At 38.3% G+C, this 27,852-nt stretch overlaps 1 protein-coding gene across 1 annotated transcript in view; it reads right to left on the bottom strand.

Moving 5' to 3' along the window:
* LOC127439051 (neurocan core protein-like) overlaps positions 1–27,852 on the bottom strand; it is a 106,076-nt gene that overhangs the window by 5,802 nt on the left and 72,422 nt on the right. The window contains exons 9-12 of the mRNA XM_051695075.1: positions 20,992–21,105; positions 7,855–8,013; positions 2,999–3,081; positions 2,159–2,303 (exon numbers count right to left, since the gene is read on the bottom strand). Coding sequence (XP_051551035.1) covers positions 2,159–2,303; positions 2,999–3,081; positions 7,855–8,013; positions 20,992–21,105 — 501 coding nt within the window. The remainder of the gene's footprint in view (positions 1–2,158; positions 2,304–2,998; positions 3,082–7,854; positions 8,014–20,991; positions 21,106–27,852) is intronic.

Raw genomic sequence — 27,852 nt, 5'->3', positions numbered from 1 at the left:
TCTGGTACTTTCAAGGTGCTTATTTGTCATTTTTGGAGCTTGACGGCCCAAGTGCCCATTCATTTTCCTTGTATGGAAAAGAGCATACTGCAAAAAATTGTTGTTAGTCTGCCATAAAAGAAATAAATAAATATTTTTTTTTATTATATTTTGATGCCAAGCAATGTTAATTTTCACACAGTTTTTTTTATTTTAGTCATAATTTCAAAGTCTTTTGATGAAAATGTCCTTTAAGTTCATTCAACATTTCATCATGGCATATTTATACATTTCAGTAAATTTTATTCTGACTAAAATGTTATAATTTTAGTCGACAAAAAAACAAACATTTTAGTTGACGATAATGTGCTAAATGAAACTTAAACAGAACTAACTATTTTCTTTTTTAAATGTAAAAAACAGAACTAACCAAATATTTTTTTAAATGTATAAACTACTTATTAACAATTAATGTGCTTAATATGATAAAACAACATGAGAAAACTGTCCTGAAAACCTGAGCTCTTGAAATAATAGCAGAAAATGAATATTCCGAAGTATAAGCTACTTTTTATAAGTTACTCTGTTGTAAGTTCCTCCATTTACAGTTTAGGATATTTCATTACGTCTAGCGCATTTAAAGGAAACTGCGTATTCACAGCGCAAGTTACGCATTCTGACTAGTGGACTACTGACTACTTTGTATTTTCAGGACACCGTTATTTCAGGATGACCAAAGCAACATTTCAGATGCGATGATTGGTCCACTGGTTATTCCAGTGATGAACGAGTTATTCAGTCACATAACTTTTTTGATGCACATCTTGTATTCCTAATAAATTCAATAGGAGTTTATTCGGTAAATGTGTTTCCATCATAGTTTATGTGCATTTCTGTTTATTGAATAAAAAATGTATCCATGTTAAGCAAGCATATATGTTTTTAATGCACATTTTGGAGATTTTTTTTCACATCTTGGTGTTTCCACCAGCAGTTTTATGCCATATCCCAAATTGTGTGTAACAGGAGCCAGCTGGTACGTGATAGCTGTGCGGTCTGTGTAAACTTCACTTCCCTGGCCTCAAGAGGCACATTAGCGACTGACACTAGAGGCTGTAGACTTTAGCCTCCTCATTAGCACGTTAGCACATTAGCATGTAATCCCGCTCGGAGCGGATCGAGCAGGACCGGTTACATGTGCATAAAAAAATGTGGATGGAAACCCAGCTATTGTCTGTGCAGATGTAAATTGTAATATTACATTTATGTTGTAGACACAATTACACAATAGCTGGTGATTAAAGTCATTTAAAACGTAAATTAAAAACTTTTTTTATTATTGTCATGATTCGTCTTTTTCATCTCATCTATGTTATTGTTGATAAAAGAAAAAAAACCTTTGCCAACAAACACTTTCAGTAGTAATTAAGTTGATGCGATTAACAGTTAAATTGTCTATTTAAGACAATTTTAATATTTAATGAGAGTTAAATTATGAAAGGTAGTTCAGGATTTTAATGGGAAGTCTGCAACATGCTTTATTGGCTCTCCAAAGCAGGTCTCAGTCTGGGCCTCCTGAGAGGTCTGCTATGATGGACCTGTTCTCCGGTTGGCCCTTGTGAACCCAAGTTGCCTCTTTAAATCTAGCAAGGGCAAACTGACCTGATGAATTCCATAGCCTCAGTCTGCTTCATATGCAAATGGCCAGACAAAACGAGTCTAACGAGTCCATGGAGGTGTGAGTGGAACAGATTGTGTCACAGCAAGACAGCTGAGAGTGGCTGAAGAGAAATAGAGGCTCCGTCAAGCCCTCCGAGAGCCCACCATCAAAATCCCAACCGTGTCCCAGGATGATTCTCATCAGAACTAAATGAGTGACAGTTATTGTTGAGGTCATTGTCTGATGGTGCAAGACATGAGAAGAGAGACTGAAAGGGAAATGTCAAAAATGGAGTCCTACAAACTGACATGACAAGTTCAGAGTGACAAAATGAAGGATGACATGAATTTGGAATACGCGTCTTGGATACAGGGATAGAAGAACATGAAGATGTTTGGAAGAGGTTAACAAGGAGGTCAGTGTTGGAGGAAACAGTTACAGGTACAGTACAGCGGTATAAAGCGAGGCAGTACAGTGTCTGTCCTCTTTTCCAGTGCCTCCACTTTCTCTTGCTCTCACCTGTGCCTTTCTTGCAGATGTAGGGCAGGTTGTAGTTGCAGGGCACGTCGTTCCATTTGCCGTTCTCATGGGAGATCATCACCACGCAGTCCTCTCCGCCTGCAAAGAAATTATCCGGCTGGTTCTCCCTCCAGTTCTCATATTGCTGGAGGAGGAAACGGATATTTCAGGGCTAAATCCAATCCCATGGCTTTACTAGGTATTTTGTGTAGCATCTTACATATCCAATGCATTACAAATGGGTTTCTAGAGACACCAAATGGCTCTGATATATTCTTCTCATTGTATAAACTTGTTTGACTCATAAATTGTTTGAAAAATAGAGACTTGTGCTACCATTTGCATAATTCATCTGAGCATATTCGCTGCATTACCATACTGTGATTAGCCATAAGTGATTAATTGTACGTTCTGCTACTTGTACTGATATGTACAAGGACAGATGTTATAAAAGAACTGTGTATGAGAACAAATCGAAGGAAAAACGTGTAACTGTTTTTGCATTAGTTAATTAATTCATTTATGTTTACTACATTATCTGATTTAATAAAGCATGTTAACCTTTCACACTGAATGCATTTTTGTGTCCATCTGTGCTGTTTTTCAAGTGTTTTTCTAAGTAAACATTGGCTAGACAGATGTCTTTGACTATTGCGCCGCATCCCGTGCTGTAGCGCCACATTTTTTAGATGCTGTGTCAAGTTAAAAAGAACTTTACATTTTAAAAGTGTCTCTCGAGTCAGTTATGATTGAGGTTTTTTTAACACAAAACATGTTCGTAAGACTATTAGTCTTAAGCTTTTTAACGGTCTTGTTTATTATGTAACATAGCACTCTCACCAGATCCATGTTATCGGTCCACTGGAAGTCATCTTCCACCATCCTGTCATTCAGACCAATCCACGTGTTCTCATGACTCATACCTGTTTTAAAAACATTTGCATTAATTAAAATAGTTAAGAATTTGACAGTGGGACAACCAGAGCATTTATTTATTTATTTAAAAGTTTGGAATTTTTTTTTTCTGTTTTATTTAATAAAAAACAGTATATAGTGTGTGTGTATATATTTATATATGTATATGTATATATACATATACAGTATATATATAGTATATACACCGATCAGCCACAACATTAAAACCACCTGCCTAATATTGTGTAGGTCCCCCTCGTGCCGTCAAAACAGCACCAACCCACAAATAAATGTTCTGGTTGTCCCACTGTCAAGGTGCTATTCTTCCCAATACAATTGTACAGAGCGGTTATCTGAGTTACCGTAGACTTTGTCAGTTCGAACCAGTTTGGCTATTTTCCATTGACCTCTCTCATCAACAAGGCATTTCCGTCCACAGAACTGCCGCTCACTGGATGTTTTTTGTTTTTGGCACCATTCAGAGTAAATTCTAGAGACTGTTGTGTCTGAAAATCCCAGGAGATCAGCAGTTACAGAAATACTCAAGCCAGCCTGTCTGGCACCAACAATCATCCATGCGATTATCTAATCAGCCAATCGTGTGTCAGCAGTGCAGTGCATAAAATCATGCAGATACGGGTCAGGAGCTTCAGTTAATGTTCACATCAACCATCAGAATAGGGAAAAAAATTTGATCTCAGTGATTTGGAGCATGGCATGATTGTGGGTGCCAGACAGGCTGGTTTGAGTATTTCTGTAGCTGCTAATTTCCTGAGATTTTCATGCACAACAGTCTCTAGAGTTTACTCAGAATGGTGCCAAAACAAAATAACATCCAGTGAGGGGCAGTTCTGTGGACGGAAATGCCTTGTTGATGGGAGAGGTCAACAGAGAATGGCCAGACTGGTTCGAACAGACAAAGTCAACGGTAATTCAGAAAACCGCTCTGTACAATTGTGGTGAGAAGAATATCATCTCAGAATGCTACTCAGAGATGAGGGTTGGCTCTGTTTTGGCGGCACGAGGGGGACCTACACAAAATTAGGCAGTTGGTTTTAATGTTGTGGCTGATCGGGGTATATATATGCATTAATTCAAATAGTTAAGAATTTGACTCTGGGACAACCGGAACATATTTTAATATTATTTATACTTTATTTTATTTTATATTTGGACAATAAAAGGTATTTTTTTGTAGTTAAAATAGTTTATTCTTCAACTGTGGGACAACCAGCACATACTTATGCGTTATACTTATGCACATACATATTATACAGTATATATAGAAAATATACAATATAGATATTAATGTTTCATTTAAAAAACAAACAGCTTTTCCCCTTAATTCAAATAGTTAATACATTTACAATGGGATAACCAGCAAATATTTTGAATATTATTTATTTGTTTCTATTTTATTTTATTCAAAATTTGCTTTTAAAAAACAAACAGTATTTTGTGTGCATTAAAACAAATAGTTTATTCTTTGACTAAGAGACAATCAGCATATATATTTTGGATATGATTTTATTTTATTTTGATCCAGTTTCTCAAACCTCTTTCAGAAGGGGTTAAGGATGCTAAAAAATAATGCACATTGCATTTGTTATGTAAATGCTAATGTCATCATTGCATCAAAACAAAGGTTTCCCTCGATGAAATCTGATCACATTCTGTCAATGAAGACACATTTAGACACATGTTAATGCATGGTCTTGCCTGACCACCTGTGATTGGATCACCCAAGATGGACATTAATACCAGGTGTAAACAGTGGCCACAGCATCATACTAGTGTGTAATACCTCCTCTCTAGGTCATACCCTGTGTTCTGTCTCCATCACATTAGAGGGTCAGTGGGAGCCCAAGCAATGGTGTTATCACAATCACAATTCAAGCTCAGGGCAGAAGCCACCAGATCGTCTCCAGATGTATTTGTGGAGATTTTTTGGTCTGGGTGTAATGGAATTTCAATTATGGTGTTACTGATTAACATCATTACAGAGCCCATTAATCTTCCTAATGGCTGTGCCCCCTTTATTGCAGGGGTGGAGATGTCCATTTTCAAGGCGATTAAACACACTTTTTGGTGAGCACAGTGACTCTGTATGCAGACGGGGTAGACAGCGGCAGACAGCATGCTGTGAGAGCCACACTGAGTGTCATTACGACAGATCTTGGCCTGACAAAGAGCAGTAGATATAATGCAGTCGGTGCCATAGGGGGCAGTCAGCTATCCTGCCACCTATTTTAGTTATGTGGCTGGCTATTAATACATCTTGTGTATGCAAACAGTTTTAGTCAAAGCTAATTGTGTTAGCCATTAAAGACAATGATTAACTATTGTTACTGCCCATTTGCTGTTTTATATCCCATGAAGCAATCATAAAACTGCATTAACAATGTATTTAACTTTGGTAATGTTAAGTATTTCAGCATGAAATTGTATATTCAGTGGGATTTTCTTTTATTTATTTATTTATTTATTTTTTTTACAAATTTATAAAATGAAGATTTGATTCTGATCTGATTCTCCCCGCCTGCATGGCCTTGTTGTCATTTCAGAAGCATTTACAGGCAGAAATTATTTGGGACATTTGTGTAAATAGGGTAATTTTGATCACATATTGTCTTTAAAGTGTGTACAGACAGCATTGAAACTATGTACAAAAGCATTTAACTGATGCTAAGCTATTATAATTAGGTCTAATTTGTCACTTTGTGTGATGCTCTCTAGTAAGGGTGTGAATAAAAAAAGAAGTCAATACATCTCAAACTTTCAGAAACAGCATAGAGGCGCAAATCTATTGCCACACCTGTAGACACACATTTTTCTGGTATATATACCACTGGAGATGCACCCTGTATATATATACACACACACACACACACACACACACAGTTGAAGTCAGAAGTTTACATACACATAGGTTGAAATCATTAAAACTCATTTTTTTAACCACTCCACAGATTTAATATTAGCAAACTATAGTTTTGGCAAGTCGTTTAGGACATCTACTTTGTGCATGACACAAGTAATTTTTCCAGCAATTGTTTACATACAGATTGTTTCACTTTTAATTAACTATATCACAATTCCAGTGGGTCAGAAGTTTACATACACTAAGTTAACTGTACCTTTAAGTAGCTTGGAAAATCCCAGAAAATGATGTCAAGCCTTTAGACAATTAGCCAATTAGCTTCTGATAGGAGGTGTACTGAATTGGAGGTGTACCTGTGGATGTATTTAATTCCTACCTTCAAACTCAGTGCCTCTTTGCTTGACATCATGGGAAAATCAAAAGAAATCAGCCAAGACCTCAGAAAAATTGTGGACCTCCACAAGTCTGGTTCATCCTTGGGAGCAATTTCCAAATACCTGAAGTTACCATGTTCATCTGTACAAACAATAGTACTCAAGTATAAACACCATGGGACCACGCAGCCATCATACCGCTCAGGAAGGAGACGCATTGTGTCTCCTAGAGATGAACGTAGTTTGGTGCGAAAAGTGCAAATCAATCCCAGAACAACAGCAAAAGGACCTTGTGAAGATGCTGGAGGAAACAGGTAGACAAGTATCTATATCCACAGTAAAACAAGTCCTATATCGACATAACCTGAAAGGCTGCTCAGCAAGGAAGATGCCACTGCTCCAAAACCGCCATAAAAATGCCAGACTACAGTTTGCAAGTGCACATGGGGACAAAGATCTTACTTTTTGGAGAAATGTCCTCTGGTGTAATCAAACAAAAATTTTACTGTTTGGCCATAATGACCATCATTATGTTTGGAGGAAAAAGGGTGTGGCTTGCAAGTCGAAAAACACCATCCCAACCATGAAGCATGGGGGTGGCAGCATCATGTTGTGGGGGTGCTTTTCTGCAGGTGGGACTGGTGTACATCACAAAATAGATGCCATCATGAGGAAGGAAAATTATGTGGATATATTGAAGCAACATCTCAAGACATCAGCCAGGAAGTTAAAGCTTGGTCGCAAATGGGTCTTCCAAATGGACAATCCAAGCATACATCTAACGTTGTTGTAAAATGGCTTAAGGACAACAAACTCAAGGTATTGGAGAGGCCTTCACAAAGCCCTGACCTCAATCCGATAGAAGATTTGTGGGCAGAACTGAAAAAGGAGGCCTACAAACCTGACTCAGTTACACCAGTTCTGTCAGGAGGAATGGGCCAAAATTCCAGCACCTTATTGTGAGAAGCTTGTGGAAGGCTACCCAAAACATTTGACCCAAGTTAAACAATTTAAAGGCAATGCTACCAAATACTAACAAAGTGTATATAAACTTCTGACCCACTGGGAATGTGATGAAAGAAATAAAAGCTGAAATAAATCATTCTCTCTACTATTATTCTGACATTTCACATTCTTAAAATATAGTGATCCTAACTAAGACAGGTAATGTTTTCTATGAGTTTAAATGTATTTGGCTAAGGTGTATGTAAACTTCTGACTTCAACTGTATATATATATATATATATATATTAAAAAATATATTAATATTTTATTTTATAATATATAATTTATTTATATAATAAAAAATTAATAAATGTAAAATTATACATATTAAAATACTTTAATTTTATTATATTACATTGAATTTTATATTACATATAATACATTTTAAAAATATTAAATATGATTAGAATAGTTTGAGAATTGCAATGCACATTGAATAATTTTTTCCCCTACTCCCACTCTTCAGTCTAAGGGTTCTGAATCTTTTTTTAACTGAACGAGCATCCAGTTGTTTCACTGACCGTTAATGAAGTCCTGCTCTTGTGTGGAATGGATGCTGGCCAGGTGACCGCTGTGCTCTCTGCAGTCCTTCTCGGCATCCTCCCAAGTGTGTCTGCGGGTGAAGTACCTGTAGCAATGACCATGGAATTTCCTCCAACTGTGCTCGCAACCCTCAGTGTCTGCCATGAGCGAGAAAGAGAGAGAATGAGAGATACAAGTAAAGATGTGAGTGAAATCATGTTTCATGAAAGCTCTCATTCTCAGGAAGGTGAATGTACGGTTTATTTTGTTGCCATAATACCACAGTTTGAATTATTTTCAAAAATATCACAAAGTGAAAGGCATAAAATGCAAACATCTCTTTTCTGTGCTGACCACTGATCTGTAAGCTCTAAATAGCCTCAAACTTTATATAAAATCTTTCCTTGGGTTGTTAGCTTTAAAATGAGTTAAAGAAATTACTTGTTTGTGAGCTTGCTTGGATGAATAATCCAATTTTGTGTCAAGAATATTTTGAACAAAATATGAAGTTCAGTAAAAAAAGTATGAGAAACAAATCATCAGCAAAATTGGTTCTCATTCATCTTATTATTATAATTATTATTCTATTGAAGATTAAATGTTACACATCATTGTAAAGCTGGGATTCTCTGTTTTTCAATGACACCTAGATTGGGCTTCTAGACAATTCAGAAGTCAAGATATTCAACAACAATTGTGGAAGCTCTTAGCACTTGTCTATAGGTGAGCGCTAAAATGCGTTAGAGCACCACCCATATTTCAGATCAGTATAATGTGATGGAAGGTGATAGAGGAAAATTTATTTTTTCCAGTTCTTGCTGCCATCCAGTGGAATAAAATAAGACATTTTGCTTGAAAATAGAGGACACAGAACTGAAATGGCATGCTTTTAAACTTTAGAAATAAAAAAAAAAATAAAAAAAAATTATGTTTATCACAAAATTATAAACATATACAATGTTATTTGTTAATTGCTGCAATCATTTCTTAAAATGTAACTGTTATCTGTAAAATGAGACATTAGTCCACTGTATGTGTGAACAGGGAGCTTTTCAATTTGAATGTGATCCTGCAGAGAGTAAGAGGTTAACAACTACAAGGAAAGTGAACGATTGCGAGTTATATAGCGATATTGTTGATAACTATCAGCTATGATTTAATGTGCAAACTCGTAATCGCATCGCAAGTAATTTAGTCAGCAGTGTCCCAATGTTTGGTGGATCAATCAAAACTGAGTGAAATTTTGTCGTAATCAGACAAGGTTTTTAAGATGAATATTAGATAGCGGTTTAATGACTAAAATGTACCTCCCTAACCTAAAACTTTAACCTAAACCTAACTGATAGTTTCCTAAAACCAAATGCGACAGGAAAAGCACATTTTCTGAAACAAACACACCATTTTGTGTCACTTCTATGGTCTTCCGTGTCCGAAGTCCAACACTCTATCAGGTGAGCTACCACCCATGCTAATCAGGTTGGAACAAGTGTGTAAATGTAGGTGGGTCTGTAATGAAAGCATTAAAATGTATAGTTTTTCAAATGATGCGTTAGAGTAAAAGTGTTTTGATATCATAATAACACAGCACTGTGTGGATAATAGTGCAAAAAATAAGTGTTTATAAAATCATAATCAGCCGTAATTGTACTTGTTATTTGTGTGAAAGTGAATAACCAGGTTCACCAGGAATCTGCGTCGAAACGTAAAACGCGGCACGTAAAACTCAGTTTGCAAAAATATAGTTATATTAACGTTCAATTAATGAGACTAGGTCAGGATGTTTAAGAAAGGCCAGTTCAGCTCTATTCTCAGACACACACACCCTAGCCCACTTTAGCACTCAACTTTAGCTCTTCAAAAGTGACATGTCTATGCATTTCATTTTCTCCTCTTAGTTGTGTCATTTTAATCCATGGCTGTTAGCATGAGCAGCTTAGCATTAGCAAAAACCCCTTTTAATCTATTCAAATGACAACAATCTAGAAATGTCTTCCGCCGCAACATGCGACGTCTAATTAAACCTTGTCACATTCCTGTCAGAACAGCCAGTTTCTAACCCTCTGGGATGGTACGATATCTAGGCGAATGAAGAGCAGATAATCTGTACTCTTTTGTGCATGTGTGTGGGTTCGTACATGTGTGTATGTATAAAAGGGTGAAGGTTTTATCTGTTAGCCCGATTTGCTGTTCCAGACTGCCAAAGCACTGTGCCACCTTTTTTACTTTCAGCAAATTTAAAGCGACATTGGTAAATTGGCTGCTGCAAATTGGGCCGTATGGGGTTCTGTTTAGCATGCAGAGGGGTGCAAAGCTGCCTGAATGGGGGGCAGAGGATCAGAATGTACTGCAGGAAAGTATTTAAGATGCCACAAGGAGACCATAGCCATCGCTATGTGTGTACGTGTCTCAAATAATTCAACGTCATCTGTCATACACTTCACTTCCTCATATTCTTGATCAGAATAAAAGAATCCCAGCTAAAAAGACCACCTTAGCCACATGATGATTCTAGTTGGTTAAAGCTAGTATGGTGCTGGTCTACATCTTATGAACGCCCCTGGTGAAAACACTGTTAGGCCATTATTACCAAGCTGCTGTCTATAAAACAGCCTCTTTTATTTATATTAATTACCTCCAATGCCACATGTTGGCATTCCTAGAAGTTCACCAACACAAGAAGGTTCAGAGCAAAATGTTGAGGTCTGCCTCATTTAACCAGAGAGGGAGCTATCTGAACCTGAGAGAAAATCCTGCCGGTAACAAAAACATCACGATCCTCTCTCATATGTTTTGACATTCAAGTTGCTTTCTGTTCTCCAGGGAGAAAACAGACTGGCTGCTCTTTCATTGCTGCTGAGACTAGAACCACTGCACAGCTTGACAGAGACAACAAACGTCAAGTTTCCCAGTTATTTAAAGCTGAATTGCATAATTTCGATGCCACTAGTGGCTTCAAGTGGAACTGCAAAAATAAAGTTTTCAAACAGCTTTCCACAAATACTCCCACAATCTACTATTGGTCAAACAAACATATAGTCACACCCCAAACTCACTCCATTGGTTGAGTCAATGCAATTGCTGTGTCAGGACGTTCAAACTAAATATAAAATATTAATACAATATTTTAGCGTCTGTAAACACCTTTTGCAAGAATCTGTCCTGTTAAATATGAAATTATCTCATCATTTTCTAACAGGCTGCTAAGGGCAGTAAATCCAATATTAATGGCATTTATTATTTCCAAATATTTCTTCCTCAAAATTACTAAAGCAATTGTTAAGGATCCTGAATCTTTAAGAGAAATTGGAATTGGATCCGGAATCCTTAAATTCATTATGATTCCCATCCCTAGGTAAAAGAAAGTATTTTAACTTTGAAAATAACAACCCATCACCTTTAAATGAGCATAGCACCAGCTGGTCTACAAGGTGTCAAATAATCTACACAGTAAAAGTGTGTAGTATAATAGCTTTTATTTATTCTAAGTATTTAATGTTCATAATTGCCATCTGAGAGCTGATGAAAAAATGAACTTCCTTGCTGCGCGTCAAAGGTCCGTCAACTGCGAGAATGAAAAGAGAAAGCAGCAGACTCAGTTTAGCATTACAGTTTAAGAGACCGGAACCACACAGTGTACAAGCTTCCGCCTCTTTTCTCCAGCCTATCGAAAATAGTTTGACAGCACTGTTGATGGAATATTGTAATACAGTGGGATCGCATCCAAATTGGCTTGCTCCAGCATAGCCTGCTCTCTTATCTTTAGTCGCAGAAAGAATAGAGATGCTGGAGGCATTACAAGTCACTGCTGGCACACCCTGGCACACTGCCCAGATTCCGAGTCAGCGAGCAAGGGAATGGGAGGCCGTCACTGGGCTTCCACCTGCAAGCCTTTGCCCCGAAGCTATATGGTGGTTGCAATTTTCAGAAGAAAGAAGCGCTCGAAGGCTTTCAAAGCAGATGATATTGCTCACTTCAGGCTTTACTTGCTCATTAAACCAGTCCTACCGCTAATATTTGCAAAACAAGACCCAAAAGGATCCACAGAAGGGTGGCGAAGCAGCGCTAAGATTTGAGAGTGTCCTTGTTCATTTCTTTCTTCTTATTCTTTGAATAGCTTATTGGCTGTCACAGCTCTGCTAAGATATTTATAGTTTATCTGATGCTCCTCTCGAGCATGGCACACTGACGGGCTGGCATGTTTTTGTGCTTAATATTGGGTGAAGTGAACAAGCAGCAGTTAAAAATAAAAATGGCAAGTGATTCCGACTGAGTGATTGGGTCATTTATCCTCATCAAGATGTGGTTTAGAGTCCCTTCATGATGAAACATTTGGGGGTTGATTTTCTGTTGATGCTCTCTTTGTGAAGATGAGCGGTATTTTGCCATTTAGGAGGGAGGCTGCTGGGAAGACAGTTCTTGTTTAATAAAGAAAAAGAAAACAGCTTGCACTCTCAGTAAAAGGACAAATTCCATGCAAAATATTTTATTTAGAGGCCAAAGACGAAAAAAGTGACAAGTGACATTTTCGGGTTTACCCCTTCATGATTGTGTTTACATGCACTTTCTTATACCGATTATGCTCAATAAGTAATAAGACAGTTTTCCTTTATCAGAAAGGATTTAAAAATGTTTAGCAAATGTATGCAAATGTAATGATATTCATATTGCGTTTGGCACTTTATATCTGTTAAATATGCTTCACATCTGCAACGCGCATTTTTGCGCATTAACCCGATTTTGCGTCACATGTAAACATCTTAACTGGTGTTCTTAGTGGTTTATCAAATGTGCACAAGTGACAGTATGTTTGCATGCCTGCTTACATTTTGACATCGAACAGCAGAGAATAGCACGATGACTTCAAATCTCATGTACATCAAAAACACATTCCAGGTCACACAAATTTACAAACATACACTGTATATCACCACACAAGATGGTCAGTTCTTTTGCCTGATGATGAATATGCATACCTAATTAAAACATAATGTGTTTACATACATATACAAGCTATTGTTTATAATCATTGTGCTTTTTTTTAACTGTGGCAGTACGGTCCGCCCCTTCCTCTTGTTATCGTCGCCCTGCCTCAAAGGGCCATTCTTCTGCCAGGCTCACAAAAGGAGGGGGCAGGAGAGAGGAGAGGTGCAATTTAATAAGCCTCATTTGGCAGTGGATGATGAGGCACACCTGATGTAAATACAGCCTCATCACTACTGCCCTCTCCTCGGGAAGCTTGTGTGCAAACACTGGCATCTTGCAGGTCCAGAAATGGAGCAGGAAGGGTCTGTCGTGAGTTAGATGCATCGCCGGACCCACACCCCTGATCCCCGGCTCGAATAAGATGCAAATTAGATTGGAGCATGCAACGCGGTCGATGGGCTAGGATGCTGGGCTGCCATTTCCCTCGCATGCCGTGGCCCCAGGGAAGCCGCTGCCCTTTCGTGCCCGGATGGGAGGGGAGCACATCATGGCTGCAGGACCCCGCCCATGATACCTGGACCTTACCCTTTTCATCACTACTGTTGTTTGTCCCTTCCTCACCCTGCCACAAAAACATCAAGATATTTCAGTGCAGATGGCATAACAAGCTCACGTATAATTTTCTTCTTTCTTTGCGCAAAGAGAAAGTGTGACAAATCTTCATTAATTCCAAACAGATTTTAAATTAAAAATCCATCTAGATTCGCTTTGCAAACATGTTTCTGCTCTTTGCAAGAATGGAGGGCATAAACATAAGAGGAGTGTCATTAGCATAAGTTGACATGAGGAGGGTACTCAGAAGAGAGTGTATTAATAGTAAAGATTACTGTTGAAAGTAATGCTATGGTCACCTCATTCTGTCTCAGATGATGTAGCCAAGATCCCACTTCCAGCTTTGTCTGTGTTAAGTGAAAGCAACAAGTAATAAGCACACTTTCACAGAACAAGAGTGCCTTGGCCCAGATGTGAAAGTGATGGAGCAAGAACAGAAGGGTGAATGGTGGAACAAGGGGCAACGAACATGTTTCCATTACCTTTCGTATATGGACACCATCTGTATCAGTGAGGAAATGATGCTAGTCGCCAGGAAGGTGCATGTTTATAGCCTCTCTGGTACGGGTTGTTGGCATACATGATTTAAAGTAGCTGCCACTTGTTAAGGCTGATGCAAGCCGAAAGGACTTGGATTTCATGCACTCACACTCATAGCTGTAAGGTGCATCAACAGCTTTCAGCAGCTCAGTTTATAGAGAGCAATTACAGACCATCCGCAGGGGAGCCTACTACATGATGCTTAGAATTACAGTTTTGCTTCAGTAGAGCAACAGGCAGCTGGTGTAGGATCCATCCAGGATCTGATTTAGGTTTTCCACAGTACAGACAGTATTTGGCAAGCCAAATTTTGTGGAATTATATAGACTGATGGTAAGAAACTTCATCATAATAGAAATCAGACAAAGAAATTGCCAAGTGCAGCCAAGTCTTTCTCCAATGTCCTTTCCAAGCTTCCTCACTTACAGCCAAATGCACCCAGTCCATGGCACTCTGCAGCATTCAATTATTTTCACTTCAGCAGAAAGAAGCAATTTTCCCTAGCTCACAGCCCTGATTGGTAACCTAAAACAAGAGATAAAAAACAACAAAAAACATCCTAGCACCGTGGATCTACAATGCACGATGAAAACGTGATTCCGGATTCTCTGAAAAACACCATAGACTTACATTTATGGAATGTTCAAAAAAGCCAACAGAATGTTTGTTAATTCAAACTCCAACTGAAAAAATTTAACTGTCAAAGGAATAAACGGAACGTTCGTGAATTAAAGCAGATTAAAGGCCCATACAAAGCCTTTAATCTTCTTTAAAGGGGTCATATTTTCAGGGTTTATTTTCTTCCTTGGGGTTCACTTATAATATTAGTCAAGTTTTTTGCACAAAAAAAGTCAATGTAGTATTACATGGCCTTTTTCTACCCTGTCTTTGGCCCTCTGTCTGAAACGATCAGTTTTCTATGTACTTCACCTTTAAGACACGCCCACTGTTATGATTGGCTAACATCATATAAAAAGGAAAATCACTAGCAATTTGTAGCTCTGCTCAATTTGTCTGCTGTGTTAAGTAATATTCACCATGCACCCATGTGATGTTATAATTAAAAAATCTTCATTAGTCCAAACACTATCTAAAGACCCAGAAGACTGTGATTAATTTGGCTGTGCTCAGTATTGGTTGAAGCAGGACCTCGGTGGTACAACTCACTGTCTGTCTTAATTATTTTCAGAACAGTGTCTCCCTCTAGCTCAGACTAGATGCCATGTAGCATCCCCACCACTCTCTCCAGCTGTCAATCAGTGCTACTCTTGACAAAACTTCCTTCCAGATAAATGAAAAAGGCTGCAAGATTGGATTGGTGCATCATTTTAGATTGCTGCAAGCACAAAAACTCCAATAACTAGTCAGTTTGAGGGAGGCAAACTTTGGTGTAATGAAGGTCAGAAATGAACCAGTGTTAAAGGAATGTTTCGGGTTCAATACAAGTTAAGCTCAATCGACAGCATTTGTGTCATAATGTTGATTATCACTCAAATTTATTTGGACTCGTCCCTCCTTTTCTTTAAAAAAAAGCAAAAATCGAGGTTACAGTGAGGCACTTACAATGGAAGTGAATGGGGCCAATTTTTGGAGGGTTTAAAGGCAGAAATGTGAAGCTTATAATTTTATAAAAGCACATACAGTAATTATTCTGTTAAAACACATGTATTATTTGAGCTGTAAAGTTGATTAAATTGACATTTTTACTGTCATTTTGAGGTTTTAGGGTTTGTTGACATCACATCGTCATGGCAACGAAGTTGTAAAACTGGCTATACATTTACACAGAAAAGATTAGTAAGTGATTTTATCAAACTAAACTCATGTTACACACATATTGTTTATGTCTTGTGGCTCTCCTTTTGAAAGTATTTTAAATTTGTAATTTAAATTGTAAGTGTCCCACTGTAACCCAGATTTTTGCCCTTTTGAAAGAAAAGGAGGGGCATGAAATTTTTTTTTTTTTTTTGTGGTAATCAATATTATGTCACAAATGTTGTCGATTGATCTTAACTAGTATTGAACCTGGAATATTCCTTTAAGTGTTTTTTGTTTTGATGATGATGATGAAAAAACTAAAGTCAGTTCTGAAAATTGTGAAAAACATGAATCGAAATCTCGCCTGGTGGTAGACAGTAAAGAGCTGTATAATCTAAAACAGAGAGTGACCAATTATTTAAAATGTATTCTAGAAGAGTATTTAATGTGTTATGATCTGCTGTGGATTATTTAAATCTGCTTTTTTATGTTGAATTAATTTTAGAGGCAACAGCGATAATTGTTCAAGAATTGTGCGAGAGGGGCCTGGGTAGCTCAGCGAGTATTGACGCTGATTACCACTGCTGGAATCATGAGTTTGAATACAGGGTGTGCTGAGTGACTCCAGCCAGGTCTCCTAAGCAACAAATTGGTCCGGTTGCTAGGGAGGATACAGTCACATGGGGTAACCTCCTTGTGGTTGTGATTAGGGGTTCTCGCTCTCAATGGGGCACGTGGTAAGTTGTGCGTGGATCGCGGAGAGTAGCATGAGCCTCCACATGCTATGAGTCTCCGCGGTGTCATGCTCAACTAGCCACGTGATAAAATGCTCGGATTGACTGTCTCAGAAGCGGAGGCAACTGAGACTTGTCCTCCACCGCCCGGATTGAGGTGAGTAACCATGCCTCCATGAGGACCTACTAAGTAGTGGGAATTGGGCATTCCAAATTGGGAGAAAAGGGGATAAAAACAAAAATCTAATAAAAAAGATGCTTTTTGTGTAAGCCAGCATTTTAACCAGCATTACGGCATTTACCACATTACAGGGTTTACCGCATTGCATCGGCATGAGTACAATTTGGATAATGGATATAACTGTAAACAAATAAGTTTTGTAAGCGATATTATCACACTAAAATCACGTTAACACACGTAATGTTAACATGTTGAGGCTATACTTTCGAAACTGTGTGTATTTTAATGTTTATTGACTGGCCCCATTCACTTCCATTGTAAGTGCCTTACTGTAACTGTGATTTTTGGTTCTTTTTTTTTAATAAATGAGGGAGGATTCGAAATTATTTTTGTGGTAATTTTATGCCACAAAATGCTGTCGATTGAGCTTAACATGTATTTGAACCTGGGACTAACTTTTAAATATTTGACACACTAAGTGTTTATAAAATATGTTCTGTCAAATAGGTAAAAATGCCCGTGATTATCAATTCAAGGGGGGCAAATATTGCTATTATTAAAAAAAGTTGATTTTTGAATTGATGGAAATGTTTTGTAGACTTTATTTCAGAACATTATTTCAATATCCTAAACAATGAGGTGAAATACAACAGCACTGGCTAGGATGTTTACACCAATGCCGTGGACAAATTTTGACTACGACAAGAAAATAATTTTCTGGTGGGTGTAAGTTAATGAACATCAGGCACGACTCTAGCTCGTAAATCTTCCCCACACATGTGACTTAACAAACACTTCAGTCAGCCAGATATACTAGGAATTGATTGCTCTCACTAAATTATCAGCAGGAAGGGGAGAGAAATATGCAGAAATTGTGTGTGGTGCTCAGGTCTTGGCAGGCTGCTTCATGCGCAGACTGTAGCAGTGTGGCATTGAATGCATCAGTTTATTGTGTGGCTCAGTAAGCCATGGGAGGCATTAAATGTTCCATGGCAGAAAGTCATACAGGTTTGAGATGAGTAGATTTTGACGGAGTAACCAGCAGGCACTGGAAAGCTTTTGAGCTAAAATTACAGGTGCTAAAATATCATTTTTTTAAGAGCGAACGGAATATGCATGGATATTTACTAGCGTTAAATCTTTATAAGACCATGGATGCATCCAACATCTTTTTTGTTTCACAGAGGAAAAAAGTCAAATGGGATTGTCAATGATGACAGAATTTTAATTTTTTGGGTAATCTATCCCTGGTTCAAAAAAGCTTTTACTTCAATTTGAGTGCCCAGAAGTGTTGCAATTAGCAAGACATACTAATTTGCTCGCTTGGAATGTTGATTCACAGATTAAGCTTTATACTGAACTGTAGGCATCTGAACCCTGGCAATTTGACAAATTTGGTGGTGTTGTACAATTATCGACTCTGGTAGTGGTCTCCATGGAAACTGGGGGTTATGGTGGAGGCAGGTGAGCTTCAAAGGACTGATGTGGTTGTGATGATAACAGACAGGCCTTGAATCACATTACACTGGAGACTGGGCGAGCAAACAAATTAACCTGACATGGGATTCAGTGCCTCTTTGATCATTCTTTCTGGAGGGGTGTATTTGGTTGTAGAGTTGGGGTACTTGAGTTCGGACTCAGACTCGAGTCTGAGTCATGAGTCCAATTTTAATGAACTTTAATGAACGGACTCGGATGCATTTTTACTCAGACTTGACTCGGACTCGAGCCTTTGGGACTCGCAATGCAATGAACAAAATAAATAAATGGACATTCTTTCTGCAAGCAGTTGTAGCACCCCCTGATGCCGTAGTTGTAGCAAGAGTTTGTTTCACCATGTTGTGCAAACGCACCTGCAGAGCGGCATACTCAGTCAACCAATACACTTGAATGTTACTACGGAGACTGCTGTATGACATCGATTACCGAGGTGGCTGGCATGACAAACACAGGCATGTAGCCAATGTGCAAGAAAATACAAGGCAGGCTCACACGGCACGGGACCCGACAACTGGTAAAATCACACGCGGCGTTTGTGCAGCCAAGACGGTGCTCGCATCATGGTATCATCGTGGTTAAGAACTTCATTAAGTCAAGTCACCCACATCATGTCTCTCACAGTTTACTAAAACAACATATCAAAATAAAAATTCAGAATGAGGACAAACATCAATCATACGTCTGTGTATAACCGAATGATAATAAAGCGCAAAAAAGTAAAAGACGAGAAAGCGCTAAAAACCTGCACACAGTTATTTTAGTGCAGTACCTGAGCTTCTATTGTGCATGCTGCTCATATCTGTGTCCCTATTGTGCATGTTCATGCATTGACTTTTTTTAAATTTCCGATCGTATGCTTATTTCCCTTTAAATCCGCACATTACTGGCTGTAATAGCTGCCTTTAGCATCGCCCTGTTTGAAACGGATCGTTCAAAATTCATCTTAAAATTAAGATAACGAAATTCATTCATAAACTCGCACAGTTTATTCTTGATAACATGTCAACAAACACGAAAGAATGGCTTGCGCCCGTTTGTTCGCTTATTGGCACCATTTGCAATGTAAAAAATTATAAAAATAAAAAACAGCTGAAAATAACTAAAAACAGTGAGTAGGAAGATGTGGGAATTAATTTTTTCAAATTATTTTTGTATTCTGTTACCCAATACCTTGCTCTCCTTTTTCAACAAAAATGAAAGAATGGCTCGCATGCACTAATTTGCAAAGTAAAAAAATAGTAAAAACAGCTGAAAATAATAAAGACAGCGGGTAGGGAGATGTGGGTGAAAATTTATATTATTTTCTAATAATTTTTTGCCTTCTGCTTCCTAATACCATGCCCCTCTTTTGCACTCTCTCTATATTTAATTGGTTTTGGCTAATAAAGGTCTCTCACTCGTCAGTACAGTTCGAACACCTGACAACAAGACATCTAGATTTCAAGCTGTTTTCAAAACTGTTGTAGCGTCTGGGACTAGCCTCAGCATGTCGCAGGAGTGTGCACACACTGAGACCATCCGTCGTGAGATCTAAGACTTCTCGTCGCAGACCAGTCGCCGACTCAGAACATCAAAGGAGACGAGCTTGAGTCATGTAGTGTCCACTAGGCATTACTAAAAACAAAAAACAAAGCTTGTTTGGATTTTTTTAAACTTCAGACAAGGCTTTGTTTGGATTTTTTCCCCATTATTACAGATGCAATGACCTAAGCATTAATCAGCACATGTAAATGGATACCAAAAAGTATAGTATCATCCTTAAATCACTGTTTAGAATTAATAATTTATCTGGCTGCTTATAACGGTGACCCTGTGGGAGCAGCCACAGATCCGCTCCTGTCTACTGCTCCCACTCGACTCTTCCACAGCAGGGCCTCCTCTGGCCCACTTTACAACCCATGAAGTGTGTGTCCATGAAGTGTATGTGATGGGAGGGCTTCCCCCTGCTCTAATATGTGCATCCATGGAGGACTGACTGTATGAGTGAGCCGGGTCTCCAATGGCGTCTTATGAGAGGGCAGGATTCGAGTGGTGGTGTGTTTGGCTCCAACAGAGCAACTCCAAGTCCCGGTGCATCTCTCCTACTGCTTGCTCTATTCTTTCACTCCCATTGCTCTCCAACTCATGGCTCGGTCAGGATTGATCACCCATGCTTCATTGCCTTGCAGCTGAATGTTCGGGTGTAATGCGGTAGAATGGTACACCAAACACGTACAGAAAAGTGAGCTTCAGAAATCGAGCATGGTGGGAGGGTCTGACACCGCTGTGGATTATATGGCTTTAATAGCCTCCTTGCTAGCACGTCCGACTCCCGATCACTGGTTCGAATCCCGTTCAGGAAGGTTTAAGTAGGACCGTTTACACTGGCACTGTGACCCAGATGGGAGTGAGGTTTAGGGGGGTGATTGTAACGGTAGCCAGCTGGTACATGATAGCTGTGCAGTGTGTAAACCTCACTCTCCTGGCCATAAAACACGCACTAGCAACCGAGGCTAGAACCATGGATTTTATAGCCTCCTTTCTAGCGCGTCTGACTCCTATGCCGGGAATCGTCGGTTCAAATCCTGCTCGGGGTGGGTCGAGTAGGTCCGGTGACACAAGTCTCTATATAATTTTGAGTTGTCATACAGACAAGCACAGATATCAGAAATTGTTGCTGAAACATAGATATTGAGGCTACATATTCTATTAAATTTACCCGTAGTATTTTATGCTATCTTAAGATGTCTTATCAAACAACCTGGGAATTATTTGAGGAACATTTGGTCCAATGATCCAGTGGTGATCTGGGTGTTCGGATAAACCACTTCAATGGTCTATGACATATCCTCACCAATATTGTAAAAAAAGTCTGTGTGATTGTGGGTGTGCAGGTGTTATTTCATTACCTTTCTCACAAGTGGCTCCACCATAGCTGGGCAGACACAGGCATACAAATGAGTTGATCTCGTCTATACAGGTGCCTCCGTTCTGACATGGATTGGACTGACAATCGTCAGTATCTGTGAGGACAAAGATAAAGGATAGATTATGAAATTCAGAAACAATACACTGGGTTAAGCATTTCTTTACCTTTCCATCAGAACCTGAGAGAGCACCACAGGTGCTATGAAAATGACAAACCACAAAGATGAGATTCTATGCTTATTATTTTCCTCTTTTCAAACTAACATAATGTCCTAACATTGCTATATTTTCCAATTATCCTTACACTGGAAATGCTGCTGAAGAAAAATGTCTTGCTGGCGTTTCATAAATGAGCTTGTACAACACTTGGACTGAAATTAACGTAATAATGAGTTTGACTCTTTTTAAAAACACGTATGCGAAAGACAGATTCGAACAAGAGTGGACCAGCTGTGAATATCAAATCTTTGTAGACACAGGGGGGAATAAGCCAACCAGTTCGGTTGAAAACACATTCTAGACTCTGGCTCATGCTTTTAGAAAAAACATGAGGGTGAGTACATTTTAAAAAAAAAAGAAAATTCTGTCATAATTTACTCAGCCTCATGTCACCGAACCCGTATGACTTTCATTCTTAAAGGGATAGTTCACCCTTATACCATCCCAGATGTGTATGACTTTCTTTCATCTGCTAAACTCAAATGAAGATTTCTAGAAGAATTTCTTCTTCTTCTCTTTTGGGCCATACAATGCAAGAGTATAGGTGCCAAAAAAATTGAAGCTCCAAATATCACATAAATCAGCATAAAAGTAATCCATATGACTCCAGTGGTTAAATCAATGTCTTCAGAAGCGATATGATAGGTGTGGGTGAGAAACAGATCAATATTTAAGTCCTTTTTTACTATAAATTCTCCTTCCTGCTCAGTCAATCTCCACTTTAACTTTCATTTTCACATTATTCTTCTTGTGTTTTTGGTGATTCACATTCTTCATACGTATCGCCCCCTACTGGGCAGGGAGAAGAATTTCTAGCAAAAAAGACTTAAATATTGATCTTGGTTTCTTACCCCCACCTATCATATCACTTCTGAAGATATGGATTAAAACACTGGAGTTGTATGGATTAATTTTATAATGCCTTTATGTACTTTTTGGAGAATTTTCATTTTTGGGTGAACTCTCTCTTTAAAGGGAACACAAACTGAGATGTTTTAATGAATATCATAGTATCACAAATGTGGGCATCTTTTTGTAAACCTTATGCAAATTTGCTTTGTATGGTAATCTGGAAATTATATTGCAAAGATTTAAAATCACTAACTCTCACATATAAACATACTGTAGCCACACTTACACAAAAACTCAGTCATGGACACACATTCTGAATCTAAAAGTTTTCACCTGCCTCCACAATCTCAAGCTTGAGGGCAAAATCAATTAAGACACAGCTGGCAAACAAGAACCTCTTGCCTTCAAACCATGTGAGCGCATCTCCTGGGCTTCAGAGAGGGTAAAGGCAAATGGCAGCAGGATCATCTCTACTTTGCCTGGAGTATGAAACACCCATGGTTGGATTAATGAGGTTTTAGAGGGAGAAGAAACATGCTGGGATGAAAGAGGGGCTCCTCTATATCAAAGCAGTGCAGAGGCAGATGGTATCTTGAGTCAAAGGGCCAGCTAATTTCACACAGGGTAAGGTTTGGCTTGTCTAGACACTCAGTCCCAGGATCATGGAGCGTATATAACACAGTTATGCTTGACTTGACTCATTAATACATCCCAGTATCACCCTCCTCTCCAATAAAGAGCAGACATGTTATTTATTTATTTATTTTTATTTTGTGTCTAATTATCTTTATAAAAAGGTTTATTTACATGAGAAGCAAAACTGCACAAGATATTAAAGGAATATCAGAATTAGAAAAATCAGAATCAGAATGAGCTTTATTGCCAAGTGTGCTCACGTACACAAGGATGTTTTTGGGTGGTAAGAGAAACAAGCAAGTGCACACAGAACATTACAGTGAGACACAGAATATAAAACAAGGTAAGAGTATGAATAGTAAAAAAAAAAAATAGGACATATAACATAGACTGGCATATGTACATATGCAAGTGGTAATATATGTGCAAGGTAAGGGTATGTACAGTTATTGAATTAAATATGAGTGAATTTAAATATGTACATAACATATTTATACATTATTGCACTATGGGAGTCCTGAAGTTTAATTGTTCATTAGGAAAATGGCCTGAGGGTAAAACTGTTCTTGTGCCTGGATGTCCTGGCGCTCATTGCTCTGCAGCACCGGCCAGAGGGCAACAGTTCAAAAAGGGAGTGGGCAGAGTGTGTGGGGTCCAGAATAATTCTACCTGCACGTTTCCTCGAGGCACATGCGGGGGGATTTCTCCTGAAGTCCACTATCATCTCCACTGTTTTGAGTGTGTTCAGCTCAAGGTTGTTGTGACCACACCAGACAGCTAGCTGTTCAATCCGTGTATCATTAGTTCATTTCATATTCAATTAGGAATTCGTTTACAAAACCAGTATTAAAAAAACAATAATGACCTGTTTTTTGTAATTTCGATTTAATTCTCAAGTTAAAAATAGGAAATTGGAAAAATAGCCACGGGACACTGTGCGTTTTGATTATTTGATTTCACTACTATATGGCTTGAATATTTGATTTGCATATACAGTATGGGTGGACCTGAAACGCCCCTTTCTTCTGATTGGTCAACCTGCACCATCGTCTTCCACAGTGCTGTGAGACAGAATAAAAGTTCTCTGCTGTTTAATTATTCAAATGAATTTGTCTCAGTTAATATTAAATTCTTTACCATTTATTCACCAAAACTCACCACGTTTATTGCAGCTGAGCTATCTCTCTTATCAAATAGCCAGATTTATCAGACAACCCTACTCAGAAACCTGCTGTCTTTGACGTTGCTCCGGTTTGAAAAGGCATGGATTTAAATGAGATTACGAAAATAACCATACATTCATAAGACTCTTGAAGCATATGCCTACATTGTAAAGATACAGGCTTACATTTAACTGCGGGGTAAAGTTTGTTTTAGGTTCGATATTCGTTGGATATTCACCTATGGTGCGTAAGGGACCGTCTGAAAACTCCACACACAACTAAATTGTCACTGGCGTCAGAGCAGTCATTTATTTGACTATTGACTTGCATGCTATATCATAAAAAAAACACTGTTATTAAAAAAAAAATATAAAAAAAAAAACATTTCACAGGTTTAGTAGATCGCCAGAGTGATGGATATGCATGTACAGTATTCACTTATGAAAAATAAATCACTAAAATTAACGAAAACATTATTTTCACATTCCAAAGGTTGTAGTAAGTTCCCAGTGAGATTTTTACAGTACGTCCAATAATATAAGTAGTATTAGATTATTTTAAAAATTAATGAACTAAAATTCACCAAAATGTTATTTTCACATTCCAAAGGTTGTAGTAAGTTCCCAGTAGATAGACTGATTTACTACAGGTGAGATTTTTACAGTTAGTAAGTCTATCCAGCGAAAAGTTACTATAACCTTTGGAACGTAAAAATAAAATTTTCAGGAATTTGTATGATGTTTATCCTAAAATAACCTAATACTGTACTCATATTATTGGATTTACTGTAATAATCTCACCTGTTGTAAATCAGTCTAATTATGCTAAAGGAAGTTCATGAATGCTCTTCTCTCAAAAGCTCGACCAGTGAATTTAAAATCTGCATTTACACATAGCCTTCACATTTGTCTGATAATAAAAGGCACACAGGACAGCCACATATACGACCCAGTAGGTAAAGGCCACCCATATTCCCATTCAAAAACATGGATGTCAGAATGATTTGAGCTTGAAATTAGCACTTTCACTGCCATGTATATACTTATTGTATTATATTAAATATTAAATGTAACAATATCTTCCAATTTATTTGTTATTATTATTATTGTATATCATTTGTTATTTACTGCTGTAGCTGTTATAATTCACTGGCATGAATGCTCATCTGTCTTGGATGCACCCTACTTTAAGTCTGTATATTCCCTGAACCACATCGTTCTTTGTTCATTGCACTGCAATATGTAAAAATTAAAATATACCGATTCTTAAAAACGCTTATTTAAAGCAATCAAACTATAGCTGCCTGGGGGCCTGGGTGGCTCAGCGAGTAAAGACGCTTACTACCATCCCTGGATTTGCGGGTTTGAATCCAGGGCATGCTGAGTGACTCCAGCAAGGTCTCCTAAGCAACCAAATTGGCCCGGTTGCTAGGGAGGGTAGAGTCACATGGGTAACCTCCTCGTGGTCGCTATAATGTGGTTCTTGCTCTCTGTGGGGCGCGTGGTGAGTTGTGCGTGGATGCCGCGGAGAATAGCATGAAGCCTCCACACGCGCCATGTCGCCACGGTAACGCGCTCAACAAGCCACGTGATAAGATGCATGAATTGATGGTCTCAGACGCGGAGGCAACTGAGATTCGTCTTCCGCCACCTGGATTGAGGAGAGTCACTAAACCACCACGAGGACTTAGAGAGCGCATTGGAAATTGGGCATTTCAAATTGGGGCGAAAAGGGGGAAAAAAAAAACCTATAACTGCCTTAGACTAATTATTAGGACAAAAGGTGTCCCGACAGTAAGTCAACCCTGATGCGGTACATGACTTGTAAAATCGGGACTGTCCCCGGTTTTAAAGTGCCGTCTGGTCAACCTAACTGCGAATGCCATACCCAACTGCAGCCGACTGGCCAGTGCAATGTGGACCACCAGTGCTCAACTGATCAGCTGCATTGCATGGTACCACTTATAAATGAATAAAACAAGTTTTGTGGCATGAAGTAGGTTAACTGTGAAAAGACATCTTAATAATATGTATGTGTGTGTCACTCTTATCAATTGCTTCATGTGGCAATGATTGTCCTAATGCTGAATTGCATGAAGACGAAACCCTGTCTGCATTCAGTGAACACTTTACGGTTGTGTGAAGGCACTGTGTCTAACTGTTCAACCTCCCATCTGTATGCAGACTCGTCAACGTCGCGGATTAGGCCAATGACCAAGGTGTCGTCTGCAAACTTCAGGAGCTTGACACAGGGGTCCTTTGCAGTGCAGTCATTCGTGTACAGGGAGAAGAGCAGTGGAGAGAGAACGCATCCCTGAGGAGCACCAGTGCTAATAGTGAGGGTCCCGGGTTCAACACAAGTTAAGCTCAGTCGACAGCATTTGTGGCATAATGTTGATTACCACAAAAATGTATTTAGACTCCTCCCTCCTTTTCTTTAAAAAAAAGCAAAAATTGAGGTTACAGTGAGACACTTACAACGGAAGTGAATGGGGCCAATTTTTGGAGGGTTTAAAAGCAGAAATTTGAAGCTTATAATTTTATAAAAGCACTTACATTAATTCTTATATTAAAACTCTTGTATTATTTGAGCTGTAAAGTTGTTTAAATTGTAATTTTTACAGTCGTTTTAGGGTTTTAGTGTTTATTGACATTATATTGTCATGGTAAGGAAGTTGTAAAATTGGCTATAACGTTACACAGAAAAGGTTAGTAAGTGATTTTATCACAATAAAATCATGTTTACACAAATATTGTATATGTCTTGTGGCTGTACTTTTGAAACAGTGAGTATTTTAACGTTCAAAAATTGGCCCCCTTTCACTTCCATTCTAAGTGCCTCACTGTCACCCAGATTTATGCTTTTTTTAAAGAAAAGGAGGGACGAGTCGAAAATAATTTGAGTGGTATTCATTATTATGCCACAAATACTGTCGATTGAGCTTTAACTTGTATTGAACCCGGAACATTCCTTTAAGACTTCTTTTTAAAGAATAACGTTCTATTCGTTAACATTATTTAATGCATCAGGTACATCATTTACTATTTATTTACCTTGGTTAATGTTCCTTCATAATGCACTAAGGTTAATATATACAACTTTAATTTAAATTGAAAAAATGTCTTAGCATATATAGTTAACAAATGTTTACGAATACAGACTTATTGTAAATTGTTACTTTTTAATGTTAATGTATAATACTTAAATACATTTTAAAAATGTGTTAGTATATACATGCACAAAGCACTTTATTAGGAACACTATGGTCCTAATAAAGTGCCCGACGTGGTCTTCTGCTGTTGTAGCCCATCCGCCTCAAGGTTGTGAATTCTGAGATGCTATTCTGCTCACTACAATTGTACAGAGGGGTTATCTGAGTTACCGTAGCCTTTCTGTCAGCTCGAACCAGTCTGGCCAATCTCCGCTGACCTCTCTCATCAACAGGGCGTTTCCGTCCGCAGAACTGCTGCTCACAGTATGTTTTTTTGTTTTTGGCACCATTCTGAGTAAACTCCAGAGACTGTTGTGCATGAAAATCCCAGGAGATCAGCAGTTACAGAAATACTCAAACCAGCCCATCTGGCACCAACAATCATGCCACCGTCCAAATCACTGAGATCACATTTTTTCCCCATTCTGATGGTTAATGTGAACATTAACTGAAGCTCCTGACCTGTATCTGCTTGATTTTATGCACTGCACTGCAGCCACACGACTGGCTGATTAGATAACCGCATGAATAGGTCGGTGTACAGGTGTACATATAATACAGGTGTCCTAATAAAGTAGTCGGTGAGTGTATTTAAATGAACCAAGATTTATAAGTGTTGTAAAATTATTGTTCAATGTTAGTTCATGATGACTAATTTAGTTAACAAATGTTAACAAATACAACCTTATTGTAAAGTGTTACTATTGTGATGTTAACTTTAAAATGTTTTAAAATATATTAGTCTTTGTTGATATTAACAT

The sequence above is a fragment of the Myxocyprinus asiaticus genome, chromosome 50 (assembly GCF_019703515.2).
Source record: "Myxocyprinus asiaticus isolate MX2 ecotype Aquarium Trade chromosome 50, UBuf_Myxa_2, whole genome shotgun sequence".
Lineage (NCBI taxonomy): Eukaryota > Metazoa > Chordata > Actinopteri > Cypriniformes > Catostomidae > Myxocyprinus > Myxocyprinus asiaticus.
This window is presented reverse-complemented; position numbering and strand designations above follow the sequence as displayed.